General features: G+C 49.7%; 1 protein-coding gene across 3 annotated transcripts in view; it reads left to right on the forward strand.

The window, feature by feature from the left end:
* The window catches only part of BCL2L1 (BCL2 like 1), a 47,912-nt gene that overhangs the window by 3,776 nt on the left and 17,206 nt on the right, over positions 1 to 26,930 (forward strand). Inside the window, exons 1-2 of one of the 3 annotated variants that reach the window (XM_081917329.1) lie at positions 780 to 931; positions 2,363 to 3,033. In XM_081917329.1, coding sequence (XP_081773455.1) covers positions 2,488 to 3,033 — 546 coding nt within the window. In that variant the 5' untranslated portion in view covers positions 780 to 931; positions 2,363 to 2,487. Of the gene's footprint in view, positions 1 to 779; positions 932 to 1,884; positions 2,087 to 2,362; positions 3,034 to 26,930 lie in introns of those variants that run through there. The other 2 variants (XM_081917331.1, XM_081917330.1) reach the window with 2 other exon arrangements.

Raw genomic sequence — 26,930 nt, forward strand, 5'->3', positions numbered from 1 at the left:
GCACTTTCAGGGTTACCAGGAAGCAAGGGTTACCAGGGACGCAGGTGGCGCTGTGGGTTAAAGCCTCAGCGCCTAGGACTTGCCGATCGAAAGGTCGGCGGTTCGAATCCCTGCAGCGGGGTGCGCTCCCGCTGCTCAGTCCCAGCGCCTGCCAACCTAGCAGTTCGAAAGCACCTCCGGGTGCAAGTAGATAAATAGGGACCGCTTACCAGCGGGAAGGTAAACGGCGTTTCCGTGTGCGGCTCTGGCTCGCCAGAGCAGCGATGTCACACTGGCCACGTGACCCGGAAGTGTCTCCGGACAGCGCTGGCCCCTGGCCTCTTGAGTGAGATGGGCGCACAACCCCAGAGTCTGTCAAGACTGGCCCGTACGGGCAGGGGTACCTTTACCTTTACCTTTTAAATTCCTGCTGGATTCAGAAGGGCTCGCTTCCGACTAACCTTTATTCAGATGGCACTGCGGGAGAAGAACATAAAAGATTGGGGAGAGGGTGTTTTCAGACCCCAGAACCTCCTTGTGATGGACGCGGAAGGAGTCTAGATGTGTGCTAGACACAGGCTTGTGCCATACTGCTAGACTGAATGGTAGAAAAATTGGGGTTTTAACTACAAAAATCCCCTCTCCCACGCACGCACGCGCAAAAAAAAAAAATCCTGAATGAAGGCTCAATTAACAGAATGGAGATTTCATAATCTGCTGAGCTTTGATGTTTTCAGGCCTCCTACAATCTGGGAATGGGGGCTGGCTGGCTTGAATGTTTGGCCAGCCCTTAGGAGGCGGGGCGATGGTGATGACAAGGCGGGTTGGCCAGTGCCTGGAACTTATCCCTGCTGCTGCTGCCTCCTCCGCCACATTCACTGCACAGCGGCTGGCTGGGTTCCTCCTTCCCCTAAGACTTCCCAGAACTGAGCTCGTCCTCCCTCTCCAGGGGGTGAGTACTGCACAAGCTCCTTTTGACACATCTCCCAGTAGGGGATAGCCTGGCTATTGTTGCCCAGCTGGCCTTCTGGGAAGGAAGAAGGGGATGCTGCTGTGACTGCCCTGCCTCTCCCAGCTCTTGCAAAGGAGGAAATAGGGTTGGGGTGGGCAGGAGAGAGAGAGAGGATACCACCGACCGGTTGTTTCATACAAATTCAACATTAAGTTGGATCCTTTGCCATGCCGGGCACAATTGCAGCCTGCTATCGCCCCCTCTGCCTGGTTCTTCACAGTCATTTGCCTTGTGCGTGCCTGAGCTTTCCAATTTGGGGGATATGTCTCATGCATGACTCATTCCCATAAGTGGGTCTGTTTGTGGTGGGAGTTTGTGCTCAGAATTCTGCTTTGGAGCTGCACTAACGACTGAGGTCCGCCGTGCCTCTGTGCTCCTCAGCTGCAACCCTTTGCAGTTAACGTTTAAGCCAGTGCAGAGTACTTAAGCTAGTATTTCAGGAAGGCAGAAGGAAACTCTTGCCTTTGACTTTGCTGCCGGAGCAGGCTGCAGGGAGGGGGTGAAAAACGAGCCGCTTTTCCAGTGTAAAATGGAGAAGCTGTGTAATCAAAGTCCCCACACCTTTCAGGGTCTTGAAATCTAAGTCAAGGTGATCAACCTGAAAGCAGCTTCTAATCCTTCCCCGAAGTTGTTTTTTAATTTAAAAAAGCCCCAAACTTCTCTCCCCGGTTTACTCTCTGCTTTTGTTTTAGGCTATTGAGAGACGTTAATTCCTGGGTCCTTGTTGGGGAGCAAGCAAATACAGCCGAGAAGCTTCATCCAGTTCTTGTCCCTTTAAAAAAAGCACCAGGAAGTGCTTAGATCCCGGGGATGGTGGGAGGTGGAGATGCAGGGGGAGGGATCTCTATGCTTCGCTGCTGCAGGAGAGCCGCAGCACTCAATCAAGGTGGCAGGGGGAGCCCTCTTGGGTTTTCAGAACCTCCTTTGCCTGCATCTTCCCAGCCTGGCAGGCTGCAGGATCACTCCGGTCAGAGCTGGTTTTGCTTCCAAAGATTGATCTCAGATGTGGCAGAGAGACCACCTGGGTCCTGAGTGTCCTGGCCATGCTGCGCAGAATTTTGGGGGAATGGACCTCACAGGCAGCACCTGAGCCCGGTAAAACATCTGTTGGGGGGTGATCCCTGTGCATGAGATTTGGGACCAGCTTTAGTGGGAAAGTGAAGTGGCCGGGGGGGGGGGAGTTGGCTGGCTGTACAGATGCTCATATGACTAAGTCTGAGGATGAGCCACAGAGATGCTCATGAATATTTGACTTTCCCTGAGTAGTAAGGGACTGCTGCTACGTGCATGCCAGGAAAACAGAGTGGAAGCCTGGTCCTTTTAACAGTTTCGTCTCCTTCTCTCTCTCCTTCTGCTCTTTCTCCCTTGAAGCTCTCTTGCTTGGCATTCTTCTGGTTGCCAGAAAGATGGAAAGGAGCAGCATCCTCGCTCGGTAAACGTGCTGGTTGGCTAGCATTCTGGACCATGGACTTACTGAGACACCTTCAGGTGTGAAGATGTCACGCAATAACAGGGCGCTCGTGGTAGACTTTGTTTCCTACAAGCTGTCAGAGAGGGGCCACAGCTGGGATGAGCTGGAGGAGGACAGCGAGAACAGGACTGAGTTGAGAGACGAGATGGACAGCGTCCCCAATGGGAGTCCGTCTTGGCATCAAAGTACCAGCCCGGTCGTAAATGGGGCTACTGGACACCCGAGCATCCTCAGTGATCTTGAAGACGGCCCGAGGTTGGACGTGAGGCAGACGCTAAGAGAGGCAGGCGATGAGTTTGAACTGAGGTACCGGAGAGCTTTCAGTGACCTCACATCCCAGCTCCACATCACCCCTGGCACAGCATACCAGAGCTTTGAGCAGGTGGTGAATGAACTTTTCCGGGACGGGGTGAACTGGGGGAGGATTGTGGCATTTTTCTCCTTCGGAGGGGCCCTGTGCGTGGAGAGCGTCGACAAGGAGATGCGAGTGCTGGTGGGACGGATTGTCAGCTGGATGACCACTTACCTGACGGACCACCTGGACCCGTGGATCCAAGAAAATGGCGGCTGGGTAAGCAGTTGGCAAAGGGTGGTGGTGGTGGGAAGGGCGCCTTTGTAGTTTTAAGTATGAAACAGGCCAGTTTATATTTCTAGCAGCATCAGAGGCAGAACCTGAGGATGCTGATGGGCTGGAGCTAATCGAAGCTGTAGTCCAAAACATGTGGAGGGCACCAGTAGAGGAACGGCGCCAAGTGTCTTCTCCAGCAAGGTGCCAATAAAACATTGGATAACCAGATGCTGGAAATGGCCACCAAGGACTGAAATATTGTATCTTTGTTCCATGCTATTTCACACTTCCTGATGGATATTAGGTTTCCTGTACTTTCTCCCCTGCACTGCCAAGTATATAGGACACACATGGTACCAAGGACTCTTTCCTCAGCTGTATAGTTCGATAGGTACTAGCCACTGTCTTTCCTTTTCTCGTCCAGGCTGGCTTGGTTCAGGTCACCCACAGGCCTGCCTCTGAATCCTGTTGTTTACTAGAGCATTTCATAGCCCACTAATCAAAGCCTCAAAGGTACTTTCCATTTCTTTTCTAGTTTATTATATATCTATTTGTACCCCACCTATACCCTGACAGGGGCTGAAGGCTGCTTTCAGATAAAATGTACCACCCTGGGCCTTCTTCATCTTTAGGGGTCAAAGCTAATCTTTGGAACCTGGGGTCAGCCTTGAGGTTAAGGAAGAGGTTGGTTGACATCTTGCCTATCTTGCTGTCTGGCATGATTAAGGTGCATTTCCAGGGCACAGGTACCCAGTGAAGGGGTGATGAGACAACAACTGGTCATGACTAGACTCAAACCTGTATTTTTCCTTTTCCCTTAACCCCAACTGTGGATAAATAGACTGTTTGTGTTGCCACACATAATCACCTTCCAAGGGAGTGCAGTTTGGTGCATGGCCAATGTGCTTGCCCCAAGCATGAATGTGCTATGGAAAAGGTTAGGTCATGGGATTTGCCAGCAGCTAGTGTGGCTCTGGGTGTGGCCTTGCATAAGTGTCTGGCAACTCCCTAGTGTTTTTCCTTTGCTTGACAGGAAGACCCTGTACAGTGATTGTGACACCCAGAATATGCAATTGGTAGAGAGACATGGGTTAACTGCTGCAAATCAGTGCTGGCGTAGGAAGCTCTCATACCACTCAGGAACTCGTGCTTTGTTGGAACACTCAAAACAAATTCCTGACATTCATCACGGGTGGAAAATTAGTTTTACCTTTCCTTGTAAACAGGCCAGCCTTATTTCCTAGTCCCCCCCCCCAAGTTTTACTAGCCAGGCTGCCTGCATGTACCTGTGCAGAGTAGGGCAGTCTGAACAATGGGCCTAGCAATTAGTGACCAAGTTGGAGCCTGGGCATATGGGCAAGTGGCTAACAGCAAGGCTGCTTTTAACTCCAGGGCGGTTGCATTATGTTAAAGTAGGGGTGGGTCACTGGAGGCTCAGTCAGACTCCCCATCTGGACCCCTTGCATACCCTCCCCCAGCCCTCTTTATTTGTGTCTCATCTGCTAAGGACACTTTAATGCCCTCTCCCCCTCGGAGAGTGATCAGCAGCAGACGCATTGGCAGAATCCTCCAGTGACGTCTCTCAGCTGCTCACTCCCAGTAGCTGTGATGCAAAATAACGGGAGACCCTTGACCCAGTCTCCGCGGCTGCTCACACCAAGGGGGCCATTGAGCCCTTTCCCTGCATCTGGTGGTGTTGCCGGCTCAGTTGAAAATACATCCTTGTTAAAAATCAGCTGCTGGCTGTTTCACTCAAGGTCCCACCTGCTGAATTGTCTACATCCTTGGGTTTGAACCTAAACAAAGCTCCTGGTGGGTTAAAATGCTCACTTCTTGGGAATTTACTTTTAAGTACCACTCAAGGCTGTGTGTGGCAGCTCTCAGCTACCCAGATGTAAATACAGCAAGCAAGGGATAAAATCTAATGGGCTCATGGAGTGAAATCCAGTTTTGGATGCAGGCTGGATAGGGTGAGTGTTGAGAAAACTGAGAGACAACTAGAGAGAGCGTGGGGAGGGGGTATTACTCAGGAATGCTGGGAATGCAGTCATCCTGGGGGCACAACCTGGGGTGTGTCTGCCCAAACTGACCCGACTGGTTCCTCTTCCTCTTAAGGCCATCTTGGTGGCTGGCCCCATCTCTTGTTCTCTTCTCTCCTCTTCTCCTGGTTCTCTCCAGCTCCCGAGATTAGTCCTTGGTCCAATGGAGATTTCCATATCCCTGTCGCTCTGGTGACGATTGGGCTGTATCCTGGAGACCGAGGCGATAATGTAATCTGATTTTGTAAACGAACTCCCCGGAGGGATTTAGATTAAATCGCTGATGGAAAGTCACTGGCCCTGGCTTTCTGGGAGGCTGAGATCCCCCTTCCCCTCCCCCACAACTCAGCTAATACCGCCTGCTGGGAGTCTTCCCTTTTTTATGTCTAAGGACAAATGCATTGTTTGGGCAAATATTTGTTCAGCATTTGTAGGAGGGGCAGAATTGCTCTGGGGTGCACACCCACTGGTTCCTGCTGCTCAGATCTCAACATTGTTGTCTCCCTAGATTCTCCTTCACTATTCTGGTATTGTTACATAGTTCTGCTGGTGGAAATGAATGGTGCAAGGTGGGGAAGTAGATAATGGTGGCCACAGAAAGGTTATGGACCATCACGTCCATGGGGATAACTTTTTCAGTACTGCAGAATAGTTTTCTTTCTTTCTTTCTTTCTTTCTTTCTTTCTTTCTTTCTTTCTTTCTTTCTTTCTTTCTTTCTTTCTTTCTTTCTTTCTTTCTTTGATGTTTGCCCCATGCTTCCTCCAAGGAGCTTAAGTTGTGGCATATGATCCCCACCTATGTTATCCTCACAACCACCTTGTGAGGTAGGTCAAGTTGAGAGAGGGAGAGTCATCCAGTTTCTCTAACATACTAACCACTAATAAGGTTAGACTCCCATCACATATCATGGAATTACTGAGATCCAGTGGATCAGATAATTGCACCTGGATCCAGAACAGACAGCTTGAGTCCCCACCCCTGACATGAACCAACTGGAGATATCTTTGATGGAAAAGTCCTAAATGAAAAGTAAAATAACATGTGTGGTCTTGGGCATGTTGCTCTTGGCCTCTGTTCCTCATCTGTAAAAATGGAATAATATTCATTACCTGCCTCGCAGAATTATTGCAAGTGAGGCTGCAGTGACTAGAAGGCATTTGGCAAATTAAGAACCGGTGAATGCTGTGGACAGAGGATTGACTTTGAGCAGGAAGAGCTGGGTTCAGATCTCTGGAAATGTGGCTGGTGTCTCTCTCTTTTTCTCCCTGATGAGTTTGTCATGAAGTCCATGCATTCTTCTTGGCACTCCTGGAAGGATGCAAATGCATCTATTTCCCAGCATTTTATTCCACTTGCTGTTGCTCTCCATTGTGACCAGGAACCCAAACTCAGGATGGACTATATTGATAGTGGTGGGCTTGGTTGCCAGGAACTCAGTTCACCAGTGCTGGGGAGCAGGTTTGGTCCCCTACTTCCTGTTGTCTTAGTATATACCCCTTAATTTTATAAATGGTTGCTTGCCTTGGGAAAAAGTCACATCAATAAGACTGTTGTAGGGAGAGCAATGCAGCCATCCCTCCTGGCCCTGAGTGGGCTGGCCTGTGTGATGACTGGGAGCTTCCAGTAAGCAGCCAAGTCCACAGTCCTCCAGTCATCATGGCAGGCATTTTTCTGGTAGCAATCAGTAGCAATAAGCTGTCATGCTCTAGTCTAGAGTGACCAAGAAACAGATGGCAGGACTGTGCAGTTAGAAGATTTGAGTCTTAGTTATTGAGGGATGCGTTTGCAGGGGGTTGGCCTAGATGGCCATTGGGGTGCCTTCTAGCTCTACAATTCTGTGATTCTGTCCCTGAGAGTGATCTCACAGACAGGTCAGTAGTGTCTCCGTGCAGATTGCACACAGGTGCGCTTTACTCACTTGCTCATTTCTTTGCAGTATAGAAGCCCCCTTCCTACCCACAAGCCTCCTGTCTGAATGAGGGGCGTTTTGCTAACAGTAGTAGAAGCGGCTGGATTGGCCCTGTGCTAACTTCCTGGTTGTGCTTGCAGCCTGGAAAATCTCTGGGCTCGAGAGGTGAGCTCTGTCTCCCCCCCCCCTTTCACACTGGCCCTGAACTGGCTGCCCTGTTGTAAGCCTTCAGCCAATGTGCAGTTCTCTCCCTGCTCTTGCCGTAGCCTTGTTAGCATGGGATTAGCGCTCTCTTGGGGCCTGGGGAGCAGCCTTTGCCTGGCCCTTTCAAACAATGCTGTTGTGGAAAGGGCGTAGCTTGCGAGAAAGACCCACAGAGAGGCTTGCATGTTCTGGCAGGCCTGCCCCTGGCAGGGAGCAGGCTCCGTGTGTTCGTGCGCATTCCCCAGAGTCGCTCAGCATTTTATGTCTTGGAAAGTATCTTTGGAGAGGGCTTGAGGAGCAGCACACTTCAAAGCGGGTGGGACAATGCCTTAATTATTTGATCAGTCTTCAGGAGATGAAAGTTACTCTGGAAATTTTGTAGATAAACAGAGGCACATTGGGACGTGTGTGTAAGGTAGACAGCAAGGGGTCCCCAGTGCTTTCCTGGTCTTTCTCCATTGCCTTTGCGGACGTCGCATGAAGCATTTTTGGCCTTCTTAGTAAGATGAGGGAGGTGGGATCCCTTTGGTGCCCAAGGCTGGATTTTGGTATGTAACAGGAAATGGACTGTTGTCATGGATGGGCTGTAGGAGTACATGGGCATTGGAGCAGTAAAGCAAGCTATCCGGCAGGCTTAAAAAGCCTGAGAGGATGGATCAAGCCTAGATCTAGCAACTGGAAAGTGAAGGTGAGGGAACAGTGGTCAGTTCTGATGTTAACAGTGTGCCCATGGCCGCTACTAGTGTGGTGTAGGGGTTAGAACAACCTTTGGATGACAGCTCCCAACATCCTCAGTCAGCAAGAATTAAATTTCCACACTGTCCTTCATCCGAAGACCACAGGGCGGTTTACAGTATAAAAACACAAAGATACATACCATAGTAGCAAATAAAAACAGTAACCCCACCCCTGTATCTATAATGGGAGCTGTCATGTGGAGGGTGCCAGCTTGAGGAAAGGCTGGGTTTAGAGGATTGGACTAGGAATGCAAGACAGATTGGCACCCATGGTCTTGATGGTGCATTTTTCATGCAGTGGGTTCCAAACTGGAACATACCAAGCCGCCTCTTGGTCATTATGAAGATGAAATAGGAAGAAAACCACATTTGCTGCCTTAAGTTGCTTGGAGGAAAGGCAGGATACAAATGTAAAATGCATAATTAAATCTGTGCAGGTAAAACTCAGTTGCCTATTGTAAGCTCAGTCCTCTAAGGCAACTGGTGTGTGGGCAGAGTGGGGTTTTTTTGGTGCATAGGTGATTTTTCTGTTTTCATTGGTATGTGGGAAGGTATGCACAAGGTGTGTCTGTGATTTCAGGCACTGTAGCAAGATGAACTCCCAACGTTCACACCTTCTAACCATATTCTGCACAACTCAGACTGTTCTTTCAGGAACGTCCAGTTTGTTTAAGGTTGTCACCAGAACCAATTCATTTAATCCTGGCATGCCAATTTGGGGAGAATCCGCATGCCTGCTTGCCTTTATGTCTCTCTTGTCAGCCATGGAGTTGGTCTGCCTGGCACGGATGTTTGGAGCATGAATGCAACTTGTTTGACGGGGCACACCTGTAGCGTTAAGACTCACCAATTTACATTGCAATTTTGCAAGTCAAAGAGCTGACTCATTTGCCAATAAAATGCAGCCACTTCTATTCTGGCACATGGCAACTGCACACATCATGTGCAGCAATGGTCATGCTATGGGTTGAGAAATCACCAGTTGGATGTTACTGGGAACGGATCAGCTTGTTAACCCAGGCAGAGTTGCTGGCACTCCTGCAAGGTGGTGCCTTGGTGCAGATTTGTGGAGGTGGGTTTGGCATCCTGTCCTGTAGGTTTCCCCTTCCACTTCCTCCTTTCAGGTCTTAGCTAGAAAAAATCCTGGACATTCATTACCTGAGAGGCCAGCAGTTTGGGAGTCTTCGTGGCAGCAAAAGAATCCTAGTTTTACTGTTACCGGTTTCTTCTTCGTTCACCTCATCAGCTCTTTGGGAAGGTTAACTATTTTGTTTCTTCAGAGGCTTGGAAACTGGGAGCAGGGGTGGGCACAATAGCCGAGGGCTGACATTGCTGTTGATGTCAGACCGACCCCCAGTAATAGCATCATCTTACAGCTGACGTGTCTGATTTTGCAAGAGCCGATAGTCTCACTAGGAGGTGACTTGGAAGCAAACCTCCTATCAATTGCAACCATTCTTAGTGACTGTTTGTCCAAGCTTCTATTAGCCACCTGTGCAAGGTTGTTACTGCTATCTGTGCTGCTCTTGCAAGTCTTCCCTCAGCCCCCTGGACCTTCAGTGCTGAGTAGCAGCTCAGAGCTTTGGTCTCTCTGCCAACTCAGAATTGTCCTGATTGATATCTGAGTTCGGTTTCCCAGGAAAACCCATTTGCCGCTGACTGAGACAGTGGGAAGCCTTAGTCGCCAGCCGCAGGTAATTGCAGGCAGAAAGATGGGATTGTTCAGTCTCTGCTCTCTTCCCAGGTCTGGCAGCCACCCAAGTTGATTTCGGAAGTGGGAGGGTTTTCTGCCGAGCTCTTCAGGAAATGCCAATGGAATGACTTCCCCCAACCATTTCCTTTCCCAAATAGCATTCCTGCCTCAGAAAATGTGAAGGATGGAAAAGAACATTTACAGACCTTAACTTTTCACCCCCTCACTTTGGTTCTTAGCCTTGGTTTGGGGCCCCTGATTTTCCTGGGCTAGGTTGTTGAATTTTTGCACAAATTAATTTATTTTCTGTGTGGACAGAGAGGAGGGTTCGGTGAACGAGAATGCATTTAGTTCTGTGAGCCTTGCGAAGGCCTCTCTCTGTCTCTCTCCCTGTGTGTGTTGTCTGTCTGTGTGTGGGGGGAGGAAACCACTGCTATTATATTATTTATTAATTTATGAATTGTTTTCTACATATATGTCCCAAGGCAGTTTACAGACATATCCTTAAAAACAGCTAAAACATTTTTTTTAAAAAACAGCACAAGAACAGCAAAGTACAGATTTAAAAGCAACACAAAATCAACACCTAAGGCAAAGACCTTTCATCTAGCTGGAAAAACTTGTTGAAACAGAATGTCTTCAGCAGTTTCCCGAAAATACAGATAGTGGGTGCCTATCTTATCTTGACAGGAATACTGATCCACAGAACAAGAGCAGCAGCCACCCTGAAAGGCTGGCTCCAAGTCGCTGTGGAGTGGGCTTCTGACATTCTGGGGACGGGGACTTTATGGAGGAAATACACAGAAAACTGTGACTAATGGGATAAGGTGGTCTCTCAAGTGTTCAGCACAGAGTAGAATTGCTGCTGCCAGAGACCCCTGACTAAAGATGGATTTAGGGCACCATCCTCTGACTGCCCTCGGCACCCACAGACCCTCTTCATCCTGATGATGCTGTCCCTGAACCCAGATTCTGGGCCCCTGGACGGGGAGCTGCATCTTGTCTTGGCTGCTGAGACAGGGTGGCTGATGTGTGCAGGCGCCGGGTTTTCATTCAGAGAGCAGGAAGCTCTGTGTGCCTGGCACGCCAAGCTGTGCCTCAGAAAGTGACGTAACCCACCGTTATATAACAAGGATGCGAACATGCTCTGTGAGCCCCGGGGGCACACGGTGGGGGTGGGAGGCAGCCGATTCACTATTTTCCCTGTCCTTTTTTTCTTCTCCACTCCATTGCCCTAAATTATTGAGTAAAATCTGGAAAGCTGCTAGAGCAGAACCTTTTCTCTATGACGCTGAGATCACTGCTCTGGAGTTTTTACATGGGGGTGGGCAAATTTGGTTAAAAATCTTAGCAGACATGCAGGAGAACTGTGAAATGTGACCGTGTTGCTCCTGAGATTGCTGCAGCAGGAGGAAGCAGAAGGTTACCTAGCATCCATTAGGGCCTTGCTAGACTTGGGAGGGGAGAGCGACTGGAGCTCAGCCTTTCTGTGTGTGGCTCTGAGCTTTCCACAGCTGTAGAGAACCTCATAGGTGTGGCTCAAGGGTGGATTCCAACATTTCTATAGTAGCCATTGGCCAAAATTGGTTAAGTGACCGGTTCCTGACAAACAGTTTGGGGAAGGCTGTAGCACAGTGGTGGAATATCTGTTCCTCATGGAGGAGGTCGCAGGTTCGATCCACAGCATCTTGTGGCCAGATTCCTACATTGCAGGGGGTTGGTCTAGATGACCCTCAGGGTCCCTTCCAACTCTACAGTTCATTTCTATGATTTTTCAGGTAAGGCCAGGAGAGACCCCTGTCTGGAACCCTAGAGAGCAGCTGCCAGCCAGTGAAGACACTCCTGAGTTTGATGGACTAGTGGCCTCACTCTTTTTAAGGCAGCTCCCAGTGTTTTGCTTCTCTTCCTGAATATGAAGCCTTCATATCCTGAGTCAAGCCATTGACCACTCTTGCCCAGTAGTGTCCAGTCTCACTTCCAGCTGCTTTTTGGGTCCTTTTAGAAGGGGTTTCTCCCAGCCCTGCTATCCCCAAGATCCTTCTTAACTGAAGGGACTGAGCTTGGGACCTTCTAAGTCATGCAAAGTGTATTGAACCATTGCCTCTGCCCCTTTCCCTACTTAACCTGGCGGATCTCTTCCTGCTCTACAGAGAGTAGAGCATTCTAAGCCATCAAGCGTGCAGAGCCACCTTGAACATTGGAAAGCAGGATAGAAATGCCTCAAATAAATGAGTAAACCATTGCAGCACGGTTCCTAGTTAAGGTCAGTGCCCTTCCTTGCAGAATGGCTATCCTCAACCCTTTACAGTGAATCACCATTGGTCCCGAATAACAGCATTTATAGAGTGCGCTCGAAGCCCTCGGGTTCTTTGTTGTATACCATCCTCTCATAGAATATGAGGTTGGTGTGCAGCAATATAAATCCCATTTTTAAAAGGCCATTAAAACAGTACAGAATCATCGCAGTAATCCTTACAAGAACCATGCAAGGCTGGACAAGGCTGCAGAGAGTTGCAGTCCAAGCTTTCCAGAAAGGAGTTTGCGGCTGATGCTAGACTTGAGCCAGAGACTCCTCAGATCATGTTCCTCACTGCTATTGCAGCTCCTTCCATCAGCTGTCAGAGAAGTCTGAGTCGCTCAGCAGTGTTTTTGACTAAACTCGTGTTCACACAAGCAATCCTCATGTTTAAAAGATCCCTATCTCATCCGACTGGCAATAGTCACGTGGGTCAGCTGAGGGATGGATGGAACATAAGCTCTGCAGCTCTTTCCATATCGGTTTCCTGCTGGGGTTGGTGTTTAAAGCTGTAGGTTGCCTCGGAAGTAAGTCTGGTCTCCTGATGGACCTTTGGTCTTGTACCGCTCACGGTGTGCCTGGTAGTAATGCTGTTTGGTGCAAACATGCCCCCCTGCCCCTTTCTCAGCCTGCGCTCTCTTGCACCTCCCCAGCAATAGCCGCCTTCTCTAAAAAAGAGGCAGTGAGTGGGGCTCTTCTTCGCCAGGCAGAACTGCCTTGGGGTTTTGCCCTCTTGGGTGCTTCTTGTTGTTGTGCAGCTTGGGTTTGGAGCAGGGGGCCGGCCGGTGGGATGTGTGTTTGCGTTAAAGTTACACTTTGCCGCACAAGCAAAACAGCGGGGGGGGGGGGAGAAGCGCAAAGGGGATGGCTGCGGGGCAGGGCTGTTAGCTGACAGATGGTTCCAGCTGGGGGTTATAGGGAGCAGGTGTGTGGTTCAGGAGGGAGCACTGAAGTGACTCCTCAACCCCACAAGGCTTGCTCGCCCGCGACACCGCAAAGCTGGCTTGACCCAGTTATTGCGCAGAAAGCGAAGTGCTTTTCGTGTGTGTGTGTTTTGTATTTTTAGGCGTTTGACTTATTTTTATCCCCTGCTTTTTATTTTAACTAGAGTGAGCAGAAGAGCAGGCTAGGGAAAGGGAGGACAGCCTCCGGGTAGGAACACCCAGCGCCGCTCTTGCGCGCTGCCTGCTCATCCGTACAGATACACGTGCTTGCTCCCGGGAGCCCCCTCACGTGGACTCCGCCAGCACCATCTCTTAGGATTCCCGTAATGGGGAGCCGGAGCCACTCTCTGCTGCAGCCTCTCCGGAGAAAGGGGTGGGGGGGGGGGGAAGCAGATGAGATGCAGAGGGGAGTTAACCAGGCTGCAGCCCAAGGATCCCTGGAGGTGTGGGGGGTGTTCAGTGCAGTGTTTTTCCCTTCCCAGGCATGCAGGGAATTGCAGCGGTGGCTCAGATTCAGTGGCACTTTGCACCCTGTGGACTCAGTGTCAGCTGGCTCTGGCTTTAACCTTTGCAAGCCTGGATCCCTTCTGCAGCAGGCACTGCTTATTGTGGACCACAAGTAAAAGCCAGTTCCTTGTATGTGGCTTTATTTCCATTCTGAATCTGGTCCACCAACAGAACTCCTTGTCGATAGCAATTTAAACATACAGCGCTGTTCTGAGTATTTAATCTTGCCTTGTCCCTAAAGACAGTTGCCCCTCCAGTTCTTTTGGACTACAGTTCCCAGAAGCCATGGCTGGAACAGCTCTGTGATGCTGGGAGCAACAAAATTGGAGGGCTCCAGGTTGGCAAAGGCTGCCCTAAGAGCTTAATGCTGTCATTGTATGCTCACTTACCTAATAATAATCCTGCTTGAGCACAGCAGGGCTTACTTCTGAGTAAGCATGAATAGGATTGCACTTTGTGCACATCTGTTATAAACCCAGATCTGTTCATTTTATGGGCCGGGATTAAGCAGGTGTGGTAAGGCAATGAGGCATTTTATCTTGCAATTTTTAACAGGTTTCCCAGCCCAAACCTTGGGATGCAGAGAGTTCAGCTAAGTCTCAGGCCTAGGCTTTAGCAAGCCTCTGTTGGAAGGGTGCTCCCCAGTTTTTTGGGCAGGTGGAGCAGTCTTTAAGACATCCTCTCTAGACTTGTAATCTCTCTTGGTTGACCTAGTAGATTGTGATGGAGAATATATTAAGGAACAGCCAAGATATCCGTGAGCCACACATAGCAGAGAAATCACACACACAGCCTTGTATGTACCCTCTTCTTCCCAACCAGTGTTCTGTGGGCTGAGGATGACTTCATGGGCTGAATCACCCTGGAAGTGATGGCTTCATGTGGCATTAACAGGAACTGAGAGTGAGGTCTAAACTCCGATCACTCTCAGAGGTCCAGTTAAATCACATGGTTGCCCAGAAGTGCTTGGGACAAGTTCTTCTGCAATGAAAAAGAGCCCTTTCAGAGGGATGATCTCACAAAGCCCCATTTCCATTGACCTTCTTAGGGCAGCTTCTTGGTTTCCTCATGCACTCTAGGGAAGGGTTGTAGGTGTTCTTTTTTCTCCGGCCCGAGGGCCACATTTCCTTTGCAACTTTCCGAGGACCAAATGCCGAAGGTGAGCACAGCAACAAATGTGGCTCTTAACCTCTGTACAGTAGGATACAATCCTGTCACACCAAGCCAGAGGTTTCTCTCTGTTCTGCCCGCATACACAGATCTCTGCTTCCCATCCAGCATGTGGCACTGTGGTCTAAACCAGTGTTCCCCAACCTTGGGTTTCCAGCTGTTTTTGGACTACAACTCCCATCATCCCTTGCTAACAAGACCAGTGGTCAGGGATGATGGGAATTGCAGTCCGAAAACAGCTGGAGACCCAAGGTTGGGGAACACTGGTAAACCACCGAGCCTCTTGGGATGGACTATCAGAAGGTCGGCGGTTCAAATCTGCACGACGGTGGTGAGCTTCTGTTGCTCTGTTCCAGCTTCTGCCAACTTAGCAGTTCGAAAGCACACCAGTGCAAGTAGATAAATTGGTGCCACTGCGGTGGGAAGGTAAATGGTGTTTCCGTGTGCTCTGGCTTCCGTCATGGTGTTCCATTGTGCCAGAAGCGGTTTAATCTAAGGTTACCAGATTTTTTCCAATGAATCTGGGGACACTTTTCAACTTCCTACTAAATAGATGGATTTTGTCAGGGGACTAATTTGTAAATCTGGGGACTGTCCCAGGGAAACGGGAGTGTCTGGTAACCTTAGTTTAATCATGCTGGCCACATGACCTTGGAAGGTTGTCTGTGGACAAACGCCAGCTCCCTCGGCCTGAAGCAAGATGAGCGCCACACCCCATAGTCGCCTTTGACTGGACTTAACTGTCCAGGGGTCCTTCACTTTGCTCTCCATCCAAGCAAGGAAAGAGGCAACAGTGTAATTGAAGGGGTGTGGCCTAGGGAGAGTCCTGAGGACCAAAGAGAAGCCTGGTGGGCTGCATTTGACCCCTAGGGCTAGGGTTCCCCACCCCTGCCCTAGAGATGCAACAACTAGGAGACATAAGAGCTGGAGTCTCCCTCTCAAGATTCCCAAGGCCAAAAGCTCTCAGCTTCTCTAGGTTAAGGCCTGCATCTGCCCTAGGCATTCTGGGCTCAGCTTCCAGACCCACACAAGGCAGCATTTTGCACTGAATTATAGAGAAGAAAGTGTTTGCCATCTGCTTGTGAACTTACCTCCAGCCTTGAAGCAGCTGGTCTGGGCAGGAAAGGGAGCTCAGCACTGCTTGCATTGTGCTCAGATAGCCCAGCTCCTGGTCTGATCCCAGAACTCTATAAGACATTTTCCAGATCTTTGAGATCTTTGTCTTCTTGGTGATATAAGGCTCCTAAATGTGGAAAAGTTGCACCCACGTCTTGCTCAGAACAAAAGAAGCTTCTCTTGTGCTTGGAAATTAAATGTAGGAGCTGCCTACCCTGATCAGTCTCTTCCTCGTCCTCTGGGGAAGCAAAGCAGCCTGCGGAAAAAGGACTCCTGTTCAAAGGCACCTCTGCAAGGTTCCCAGAGCCCAGGCGGTGCAAGCTGCCAAGGGTTGCTGTTGAAATGCAAGTATCGGATTTCTAGGAATGACACTGTACTTGACATTGAGGAAAATAAAATTCACTGCCCCGGCAGTCCAGATTCTGCGCCAAGACATGATGAATTCTCCAACCCATCTAAACTGTGGAGATTGACCAAATGGGTGAAATGTCCCCTATTGTGCATAAGGTTTTGTGGTTTGCTTATTCGTGGGTAGTGGCAGGGACATTGAAGCCTTGCCCCCCAACCCCTTGAGGAACGTATTCAGCCACTGCACCCTCGTGCATCTGCTTCTGAGATTTCCCCACCCCTGTGTACCTTGAACCCAGTACATTCTGTAGGCAGAGCAAAAGCTCCATCCCTGAACTGCAGCTGCCCTGGCCGTGCGAGTGAGTGAGCAAGCGGAACTTGGCAGAGCCAGGCTGAGGTGCCTTTTCGGCTTCCGTGTGCCCACATGCTCGCTTTCCCAAGGAGCTGCACTCACATGGTATCTTGCAGCGCCAAAGGAGAAGAAAATGGCTGGGGGAGGAGGATTCTGCTTGATTTCCCTACACCCTTCCCACGGCCAGATGGTGTGTCGCTGGGACGCCCAACTTAACAAGTCCTGGTTCCAACATGGCAGCTGTGAGCATCCTGCTGACAAGTTGCAGTGGGCCCACATTGTGGAAATGGGCATGTTCACCATCTGTAAAATCTTAATATTGGTTGATTCCATGGCACTCAAGGGCTGTCACGTGGAAGATGGAGCAAGCTTGTTTTCTCCTGTTCTGGAGGGTAGGACTCGAAGCAGTGGCTTCAGGTTATAAGAAAGGAGATTCCAGCTAAGCATCAGGAAGAACTTTGTGGCTGAAAGAGCTGTTCAACAGTGGAGGTTGTGGACCTTCCTTCCTTGGAGATTTTCAAGAAGAGGTTGGATGGCCATCTGTCATGGATGTGTCAGCTGAGATTCCTGCATTGCAGGGGGATAGACTAGATGACTTTTGGGGGTCCCTCCCAACTCTACAATTCCATGATTCTTTGATTTACAGATCTCTCTCTTGTGTCCTTGCAACATGGGCCACCTAGTCTCCAGCCTTTTCAAATCCAGGACTTATCAGTAAGCCCATCCTGCAAGATAGAATCCACTTGTACCTTTTTTCCCCGCGGGGAAAGGGTGGTTGATCAGTGGCAGACCGTTTGTTTCACATGCAGAAGGTCCCTGGTTCACTCCTCAGCATCCCAGATAGGGCTGGGAATGTCACCCCTCTGGAACCTTGGAGAGCTGCTGCTGGTTAGTATAGACCAGGCATGGTCAAACGTGGCCCTCCAGCTGTTTGGGGACTACAACTCCCATCATCCCTAGCTAACAGGACAAGTGGTCAGGGATGATGGGAATTGTAGTCCCAAAACTGCTGGAGGGCTGCGTTTGGCCATGCCTGGCGTAGACAGTCCTGAGCTGGGTAACCAATAGCTGGACTCACTGTAAGGCAGCCTGTCTTCTTGCCTGCCTCTCCTCCTGTCACTTTTAAACACAAAAGAAAATGGTGTTGGAAGCGCCCTGGTTCTACTGGCTATCCTGTAATGGCAGAATCCATGGCAGGTACCCGTTCATGCTTTTCTTGGAAACCTCAAAGAAGTGACTTTCCTGGCAGTCCAAAGAATCCTAAAGTTAGGAAGTTCTTCCTTTGCTGTAAACAAAACCTGTAATTTCTTGTCCTATCCTCAGCCCACAGGATGGGCTGCTGACTCCCGGCCCCCTCTCCTCCTTTGCATTGGAAACTGCCAGCTCTGCTCCTCGCCACCCATCATGATCTCCTTTGGGGAACCTTGAACACGGAATTGGACTTTGAGGTGTGGGTTCAAGTACAACCTCCTGCCATGGGCTGATTTGTGGGTTTTGTCAAACTGCCGCCTTTTGGCTTCGGTCTCCCAGAGAGTCAGGTAGAAGTAGCAGCAAGCAACCTTGCAGGGCTCTTGGTTTTTTGAGTTGCTACAACAGAAAGGCTGTTAAGCACTCTGCTACCTTTTTTGTGTGTTAAAGGATCCAGACATTAGAAATAATAAGAGGCTTAAGGTATCTCTGCCTACACAAGGGGAGGTTCTGTGCTTTGCATGTCACATGCAGGTAGGCATTATGGAATAATGTGCCTCTCCCTTTTGTGCTTGTCGCGGGTGAGGGAGAGGGGAGGGCTCAGACGCCATATGTCCATAAAAGGGGCGGCGGCGGGGGGGGGCAAGAAGGGGCAAAGCAAATGTTTTCCAAAGGGCATTAACTGGAATGATAAATGGTAACACCACCCCATTCCCAGCAGGTGCTAATCTCCAGCTCGACCTACATGTTCAGCCTTTGTGTCGAAGCCTCTCTCTCCCTCGCCATCCCACCCCCACACTCACCTACCAGTGTGTCTGCATTCTCATAGCACCCAGAATGTCCTCTGCAAGTTGGGTGCAGTTGTTGTGCAGCTCACTGACAATCGATCTCCCCAAACTGCATTTTTCTTACTTAGCGGTATTGGCAGTTATACCTGGGCATATTGCTCTGTGGACGGACAGGAGCTTGATTCCATGTTTTATTATTTATTATGCGCAAGCAGCCGAAATCGTGAACATTCACATCAGCAAAGTAAGGGCATACCAAGGACAGCTCCCTTTTTGAAAACCGCGCCACCCTTTCAACTTGCTTTCTGAATACTGTCAACTTCCTTTGGGAGACGGTTTTATAAAAACAGGGCCACCACAGGAAAGGTCCTACTTGCAGTTGGAAGCTGGAGCAGGGCCTCTCCAGTCAGTTCTATATCACAATAGCCTTCCTAGCAGGTACCAGCGAAAATTTTTTATTGAAATATCCAAGAAATGAGTTTATAACCTTAGAAATGTGACATTTTGAGGCACATGGGCACCTTTAGTGTATTGTGTGTAATGATTAATCTATCACCTTCTGGACGTAGATGAAATAGGGAGCAAACTGGAAGCCGATGAATCCTAGAAATATAGGGTTAGAAGGGACTCCCGGGGTCATCTAGTCCAACCCCCTGCAATGCAGGAATCTCAGCTAAAGCATCCATGACAGATGGCCATCCAACCTCTGCTTAAAACCTCCAAGGAAGGAGAGTCTGCTGCCTCCTGAGGGAGACCCTTCCACTGTCAAACAGCTCTTACACAAAAAAAAATTCCTTCCAGTAGCACCTTAAAGACCAACTAAGTTAGTTCTTGGTATGAGCTTTCGTGTGCATGCACACTTCTTCAGATATTCTTCAGGTATCTGAAGAAGTGTGCATGCACACGAAAGCTCATACCAAGAACTAACTTAGTTGGTCTTTAAGGTGCTACTGGAAGGAATTTTTTTTTGTTTTGACTATGGCAGACCAACACGGCTACCTATATCTGTAACCAGCTCTTACACAGAAAGTTCTTCCTGATGTTTAGCTGGAATCTGCTTTCTTGTGACTTGAATTTGTTGGTTTGGGTCCTACACTGCCTTCGCATTCAAAGTGTACCCCTTGCTTCAGATGCTTGTGCGATCCTCACACCCAGAGTGTGGTTCCTTGTCTTTGCCTACACAAACCAGACATTTTGGCACATCTGAAGTGGCTTCTGAGCAACCTGAATGCGCTGTCTCAGGAAACCAGTTTGACAGGGAGCCTGCTCTTGTGTCTGGTGTGAGGAGGCATGAGACGAGTAGCTGTGGCTCCCCCAAATTTCTTCTGGGTGCCTTAGAACAAGCATCCCCAATGTGCGGCCCTCCAGATGTTTTGGCCTACAACTCCCATGATCCCTAGCTAACAGGACCAGTGGTCAGGGATGGTGGGAATTGTAGGCCAAAACATCTGGAGGGCCGAAGGTTGGGGATGCCTGCCTTAGAACACCCACAGTGGTGTGGAGCCCTAACCCCAAATGGTGAAGGTTGAACGTTGCTGCCTGGAGCCAAGCTGCTTGCTGGCTTGCACAGGGGGTGGTAGGAAAAGAAAAGGGGGGAGGGGAGGGGTTAGCTTTTAGTGTTTTAACCCTTTGTAGTTTTGCATCTCTTTCAGCTTAATTGCCACCACTCAGGGTTTGTTTGCTCTGTGGGTTGCTGAGCCCAGAATTCCCTCTTTTGTCATTGAAATGCACCAGCTGCTCTCATGTAGGTCAGTCATTTGCATAACAGTTTAAACGGAGTCCCAGAAGCATTCGCACCTGCAGGGCTGGCTCACTGGGGTGTCTCCCCTTTAATCCTGCTTCTCTTGTATATATGTGAAGGGGGGGGGGAGGAAATCATTGCAAGGAGCTGAGCTGAGGAGCCTGTTGAGGTGTGGTAGTCCTTGAATTTTCCCCATTATGATATGGGGCGGGCAGCCAGGGTGGGAGAGGAAAAGAGGATTATAGGCTGGAAGGATGTAATGGTAGACGTACATAGCACTTTTTTCCTGGCTTTCCCCGAAGTACTTTGTTGCAGTGCTCCTTGTAGCAGCCTTATAAGGTTGGCCATCCCGACATTGCAGGTGGTGGCGCCTGGGGCCAAGAGATGGGGGCTCCCCCAAAATTGGTACCTGACATAATATTTGAAATGGTGATATCCCAGCTTGTTCTCGTAACTGCCGCATTAAAAGGCGTTTGCAGCTGTAGATAATTGGTAGCTGTTGGCCCTTGGCTTTGGGCGAGGGGTAGAGTGGGACCATTTGGAAGAGGCAAGGGAAACCCTCTCTCTCAAGGCACTTTCACGAGAATATAGCTGTGGGCCCTGAGGATACCTTGTCTTTTGGCGTTCCAGGAAGCGCTCTGTTGTCTTCGCCCCACCCCTTTTCTTTCTTTCACCCAGCAGGCTTGTCCCAAAGCAGAGTTGGCTGCCCCCTGGGGCTGCCCTTGTTGCCAGGATTTTGCCTTGGCAGGGTTTCCGATTCCACGCCTAGCTGGTAAGCTCTTTGTTAACAAAGGCACATTGGTTCACATTTGAAGGATAATGAGGAGGGCGGGGAATGATTTCAGCCTCCATGTGGTTATTCCAGGGCCTGCTGGAATTATGGAGGGAGCCTGGTGGGCAGCCAAGATCATCCCAGACAAATTTCTGTCCAAGGGGGCAAGGCCCTTTGAACTTCGGGGCAGTTGTGGGTCAAGCCCTTTGCATGGAGGCCCACGCTGTGGTACATCAAACCTTTTGTGACAGATTCAACAAGGCGTGGGCCACGCCGCCAGGTGCAAAATCTTTGGAAGAATTTGGCCCCTGTCCAATTGCACACCTTTTCCTTTGGGCAGGAATGTGCTGAAACAAGCAGCATTGACTGGCAGATTGTACGTTTGCCAGAGCAGGTGAGGCTTTGGAAGGTCTTCTCAGGGCTGATTGGATGGGCACCAGAATACCTCCCGTAGCTGTGGTCGGAGACCAGGGGACACTGAAAAGGAGCCACCCTGAGACGGATGGGATACCAATTTAACCAAAACACATAGTGACAACAGTTGTTAGTGTTTATGAGAGACAGGAAGAGACATTTCCCTAAGCCGTGGATGGTTCAGGGGGTCTTTTGATCATCACATTTTTCTCTCTTTTGAGCACACTGTTGCAGAGCAGCAAAGAGGCTTCCTGCATGTGCAAGATCTCAGTTGCTTTGGAGTTGCCTGTCATTTGCTGGGTCTTTGAGGAGGGGGGCTGCAGAAAGTCCCCAAGCTTCCTGTGTGTGCTGCTGCAAGCTGTCTGAGGCGGAAGCAGGGGTGTCGTCTGTGTTGACATGCTGAGGCGTGGTGCTCGGACCAGCCTGTTTTCCCTCCTCGGCAGAGAATGTTCTGTGTGAAAGGCCTTTGGCGTTTGCCTTTGGACTCTGTCCCATCCTCTCCTGCAGCTTGAACTCCATTGATCCTCAAACCTCCCCGATTCCTCCAAACTGCTGGCACTTCCTTCACTGCGGGAGGGGCTCCTCTTCCTGTGTTACACACCCACTCCACAAAGCCATCGCACCAGAGCAGGCACCTGCCCCATGCTACCTGACGCCCACCCACCTTGCTGACCGAGCCGCATGCACACATCCAATGCACACCTTGCAGTGCAGCACATCGCTCCATGCTCTGTTCTGCACACTCAACTCACATGCCCAGAGACAGAGAGGCAGGTACCTGCTCCTCCTTGCACCTGTCCTATTGGTGCCAGTTCCCTGAAGTGAGGATTTTCCACTGCATTGTTGGCCTAAAAGTGTATCTTTTTTAAAAAGCAATTTGTCCTATCCCACAATAAGTATATGAAGGATTTCAGAAGAGCGTTCCTAGTTCAGGCCCAGGATCCTGCCTTCCACATTTTATAAATCTGTGATTGCAAGATAATTATTGTCCTTGCTGAAAGAGGTTGGGATTTGAACTCATGTCTTCTGTATCTGGTGCCAACTCTTCATCCTCTGGACCTCACAGCAGCACAGATGTGGTTTACACAACTTCATCCCATCTTTTCAACCTGGGCTCTTGGAGGAGAAAGTTGAGGATGTGATGAGCAGCAGGAGGTGGGGGAGGAAGGTGCTGCTTTGTGTTTTGTACCAACTTTGCCCTCTCTTTCATCTGCTAAGTCGTTTTTATTATGACACTTTAACCCCACCCTTTCTCCACAAAGCTTGGGCAGCGTCCCACTCTTACTAAGTGTCTCGACACTGTGCACTCCAGTTGCAAGGCCGTCTTGAGATTGGCACGCCTCCATTCTGTGGAGCTCAGGTAGGCCGGCAACTAAAAGACTCCTTGGAGCACTCTGCTGCGCCAGAATCCACGTGGCTCTCTGCCACAGAGTGAAAAGCTCAGTCATGTGAGCCCACTTAGAATTGCAGCCTGTTGCAGGACATCCTGTCCCTTGGCAAGTGAGTGTGCAAATTGACATGTGGGTTAGTCACCCTCTGTGTAGCAAGGCAAGCTGTTGCTACCACGAGTCATTGACTGAGTAACTCAGGAATTCCAAACATTTCCTTTCAGATAAAGGGAAGGGTAGATGTAAGTGGACTTGTCCAGACAAGTCTTGGGTCCTGAATTCTGGGCTGGGGAATCCAAAGGTCAAACATGGGTTCTGCTAGATTCTGTGGCTTCAGGCTGGCTCAGTTTGAGGACCTATTGTTGCCAACCCCACTCTGCATTTTTGGTTTCCAGAATGTGTTTTGAGATGTTTGTGTGGACTCGGGAGGGGGCAAATGGGCTTCACCCCCATCTCAGTGGGGCTTAAATGAACTGCAGTTGTGATGAACCTCAGAACTGCTTTCTAGATCACAGCAAGGTCTGAGCGTTGTGCTGGTAACAGCCAGCTATCATTTTCTCCCAGCATGCTCAGCTACAGCAGTATGTGGGGATGCCGCTGTCCGGTCTTTAGAACTAAGCAGCTTCTGTGAACACTTGTAGCATCATCATAAAACCCTAGAATTGTATTGTTGGAAGGGACCATGAGTGTCATCTAGTCCAACTCCCTGCAATCCTTTGCCCAACATAGGGCTTGAACCTTTTACCCTGAGATTATGATTCTCATGCTCTGCTGAGTGAGCTATCCCAGACTTTATTACTCTTTCCAGCACATATTAGCAGTGGATGCGCTTTGGAATCCTAGAGCAGTAAAGGTACCCATGGCTGTGCTAGCTTCCCTCCAACTAGTCTCTGCAAATAATTCTACACAGCACAACATTCACACCCCACAGAAAATGTGGCACAAGCAAAGAGCAGGACAATTATGGAAAGGTGCTGAGCACTAGAACTTGTCCAGATGAATTTATGGATAGCCACCTTTATTGGCACCCCAAATCTGCCACCTGAGGCAGCCTTCCCAGGTTCTCTCGTGACAAACCACCTCTGTTGGGAAGCGACATGGGCACAGCATTACTACCTGTGTTGAAAGTAGCATTAGTTGAAAGTGGGGCTAATTGCTTTGCCTCAGCTCTGTACTATAAAAATGTACATGGACTGAAATGCTACCCCCCTGCTGTGCATCCTTATGCAGCTCCTGCCTAATTTGGCATGTGGGTGCCTTTTATTTTTGCACAAACTCCGCTTTATTGCGGTTGTCCTCAGTGCATCATCAGCGTGCGTGCTGCTTTGCAGAATGACAGTAGAGTGTTGCTTTTCCTGTCGAGGAGTGTGACACGTAAGCCAGCCCTGTCCCCCATGCTCAGCCTCCCTGGCATTGCCCAACCTTATGTGGACATAAGCCTTAAGGGAGAGAAGATCAGCACGGATCCAGGAAAGAGGTGATGATGCAAGGGAAACGCATTGTAAGAATGGGCCTTCCCTTCCGCCAAACCCACAGAAAATAGAATTGGGACATTGTCTGGTGTGCACAAGGGGCAGCCTGCTGCCTGCATGTTGCCTAGTTTTGAAGCGGGGGGGGGGGCATGTCATTTGCGCAGCTCTGCCCTCCCCAGGCCCTTGAGCTGGCGGCTCTTGATAGTGCTCTTGGTGGAAGGCGTTTATCTCCCACTCAGCAAGAGCTCTGTTTCTCAGAAAGAGAACTTTCTCGGAACTTGATTTCCGCGAGTACCATCTAGAATCAAAAACTTGTACAAAGCCAAGCCGGCTGGCTGCTCCCCAGCCTTTTCTTGTGCCTTGAAGTGTTCTGCGTCTGATCCCCCCCCTCTTCTTCCCCTCCCAAGCTGTTAAAAGTTTTTGACATTTATCTAGTGCCAACTGTGTGCTAGGTGCTGGGCAGGCCCACGGAAGTAATACGGTACTTGCCTAGAGTGAGGAAAGAGGAGCAGTGTGAAGATGAAGGAAGAAGGGCCCCTGTGCAAACCCTCGCCCATTATGCTTGCTGTCTTTCAGCTTGGCTACGTATCTCCTTTTCAGTGGGTTTTGCTCTCCCCCACTTTGTTCAGGATGCCTCCGCTAAGTTCATTAGACTCCCCAGTCACTAGGACCACCTCACCACTGATAGTTCAGTAGGAGTCCTTTTTCAGCATCAGGTTCCTCAGGCTGTAGTAGAGGAAGTGAATGGCCACCATCAGTTGTGTTGAGAAGGCAACTCCATCAGGATATGCCCCCTGGCAGCAGCCATTCCATCAGGCTGCAACAAAGGAAAACATAGCCCCTCTGTCGGCTTGGCTGAGATCAAGAACTTTGGGCTTCTCCTCCCCTGAAATTATTTTCCATTCCAACTGGTCATTTTGAGAACTTGGTAACTAAGAACCAGTGCCTGAGTTTGTTTCTCCTCCCCCTCCTCCTTTTGTGTCATGTCTTTTAGCTTGTAAGCCATGGGGTGGGGACAGTCTTACTGATATGGCGAAAATCCCCCAAAGAAATAAACTTCTAAGACTTTGCACTTCTGTGCCTGAATGAACTGTGGTTTCAGATAACCTGTAAACAGCTCATTGGTATGGCAATAATCTCTTCACATGGGAGCTTTCTTCCTGTTGAAGATTATTGCATGGCAAGGCAAACTGCCACATTTTCAGTGCACACAGAGCTTGATCACAAGAGTCCACTGTAAATGATTCTTAGGCTGAGAGCATGCACAGGAGCTAGTTGAAATTGGACTTTCCTTTTGCTCTTCCCAACTGTTATCCCCGTCTTTAAAGCACCATCACCTTTGGCTTCCTCTGGGAGCATAGGAACATATAGGAAGCTGCCTTAAACAGAATCAGGTTGTTGGCAGAAACTGGAATCTTCTGCATGGAGAGCATGTGCTCTTCCACTGGGCTACAACACTGCTCTGATGGAAGCAATCTTTTTTGTACTTATGAGACGAGGCGCTGAAGTAAGCTTGTCAGCATTGGGTTACTACTGACAATGTGGATACAGAAACCCCCTCTTCGATTCCTTGGCCAGGCAGTGGTTACCCAGTAATGGCAGCAAAGTTGGTGGGTGCATGGAAAAAGTTAGCTTGGAGCAGCAGTAGAGTGACAGCTTCCTTGCAGAAGAATCAGCTCATGGTAAGAAGCACGGTTGGCCATGCCAGAGGGCTTTGCACTGCTGCTCTGGTAGTCTTTGCTTTCCAGAGTCCTCAGCTCTGGCCCTGAACTTTCAAGTGATTCCTTTTTGTGTGTGTGTCCTTCCTCAGGAGCAAGCAGCCAAAGGGTATTTGGGGTGTGGCAGGCGGGATGGGTTCTGGAACAATGGGCTATTGTTTGAAGGAGCTGCTTCAAAAAAGAAGGGTTTTCCTGGGTCTCTCCCTCCTCCCTCCCTTTCCTTCCTTTGTCCCACAGACTATCGACTATTGGTCCCACGGAGAACAAAGGACTGGAGCTTCCTTCTCGGAAGCAGAGATGTCAGTGTATGGGGAGCTGGTGTGGGGAGGGGCTTGTTGGGATGCAGGGTGGAGAAGGGCCTTGCAAGCCCAGTCAGGGAACAGAGAAGAAGGTGCCTCTACAAAAGGAGCTGGATGTGTCCTTGAAGAGTCACCCTCTTGGTCAGTAGCAACAGCAACTAAAAGGCAAAGAGGGGCACCTGGGAGGCAAACTGCTTTGTTCTGGCGGGATCAGCTGATGTAGAGGAACGGCCTTTGCGTGAGAACCCATTCATTTCCCCACTGCTTAACCTGAACGCACAGGAGATTTTTATTTGTATCACAAGGCAGAGCTCTTTTGTGGACTACGCCTGAGGCATAAAGCAAGCAAACAAAGCAAAATTTAAGTAGCCAAGCTGCTACAGATATTTTGCTTCCCCCCCCCAAAAAAAAACAACTCCTGGGATCTTTTTTGTGTGCATGCGGGCATACCTGCCAAAGGAACAGGCATGGGGTAGGATACGAAACACTGAAGCATAGCGTGAATGGCATGTCTGTCACAGTTGGGTGGTGATGCAGATTCTAGCAGTGCGGGACGCTCCCATCAGAGACAACCGCTGCCTTTGAAACTAAAGTAAGGTGGTCATCGCAGGGCAAAGGGGGTTGGTGGAGATGCCAGTGAAATTCACCAGGCTAAGGCCCTGAAATAAGCTTCAGGGGATTGGTGATGCTTCTCTGAAAGGGAGTGGCAAGCGCTGGAAACCCCTGAATTCTACTCTGACTCAAATAAAGTTTCGAGCCAGAGAAAACTTCCCAGCTTGAGCCCCCTGCAGGGTCACAGTTTTGC

Source organism: Podarcis melisellensis, assembly GCF_964234715.1.
Source record: "Podarcis melisellensis genome assembly, chromosome: 6".
Classification (NCBI taxonomy): Eukaryota; Metazoa; Chordata; class Lepidosauria; order Squamata; family Lacertidae; genus Podarcis; species Podarcis melisellensis.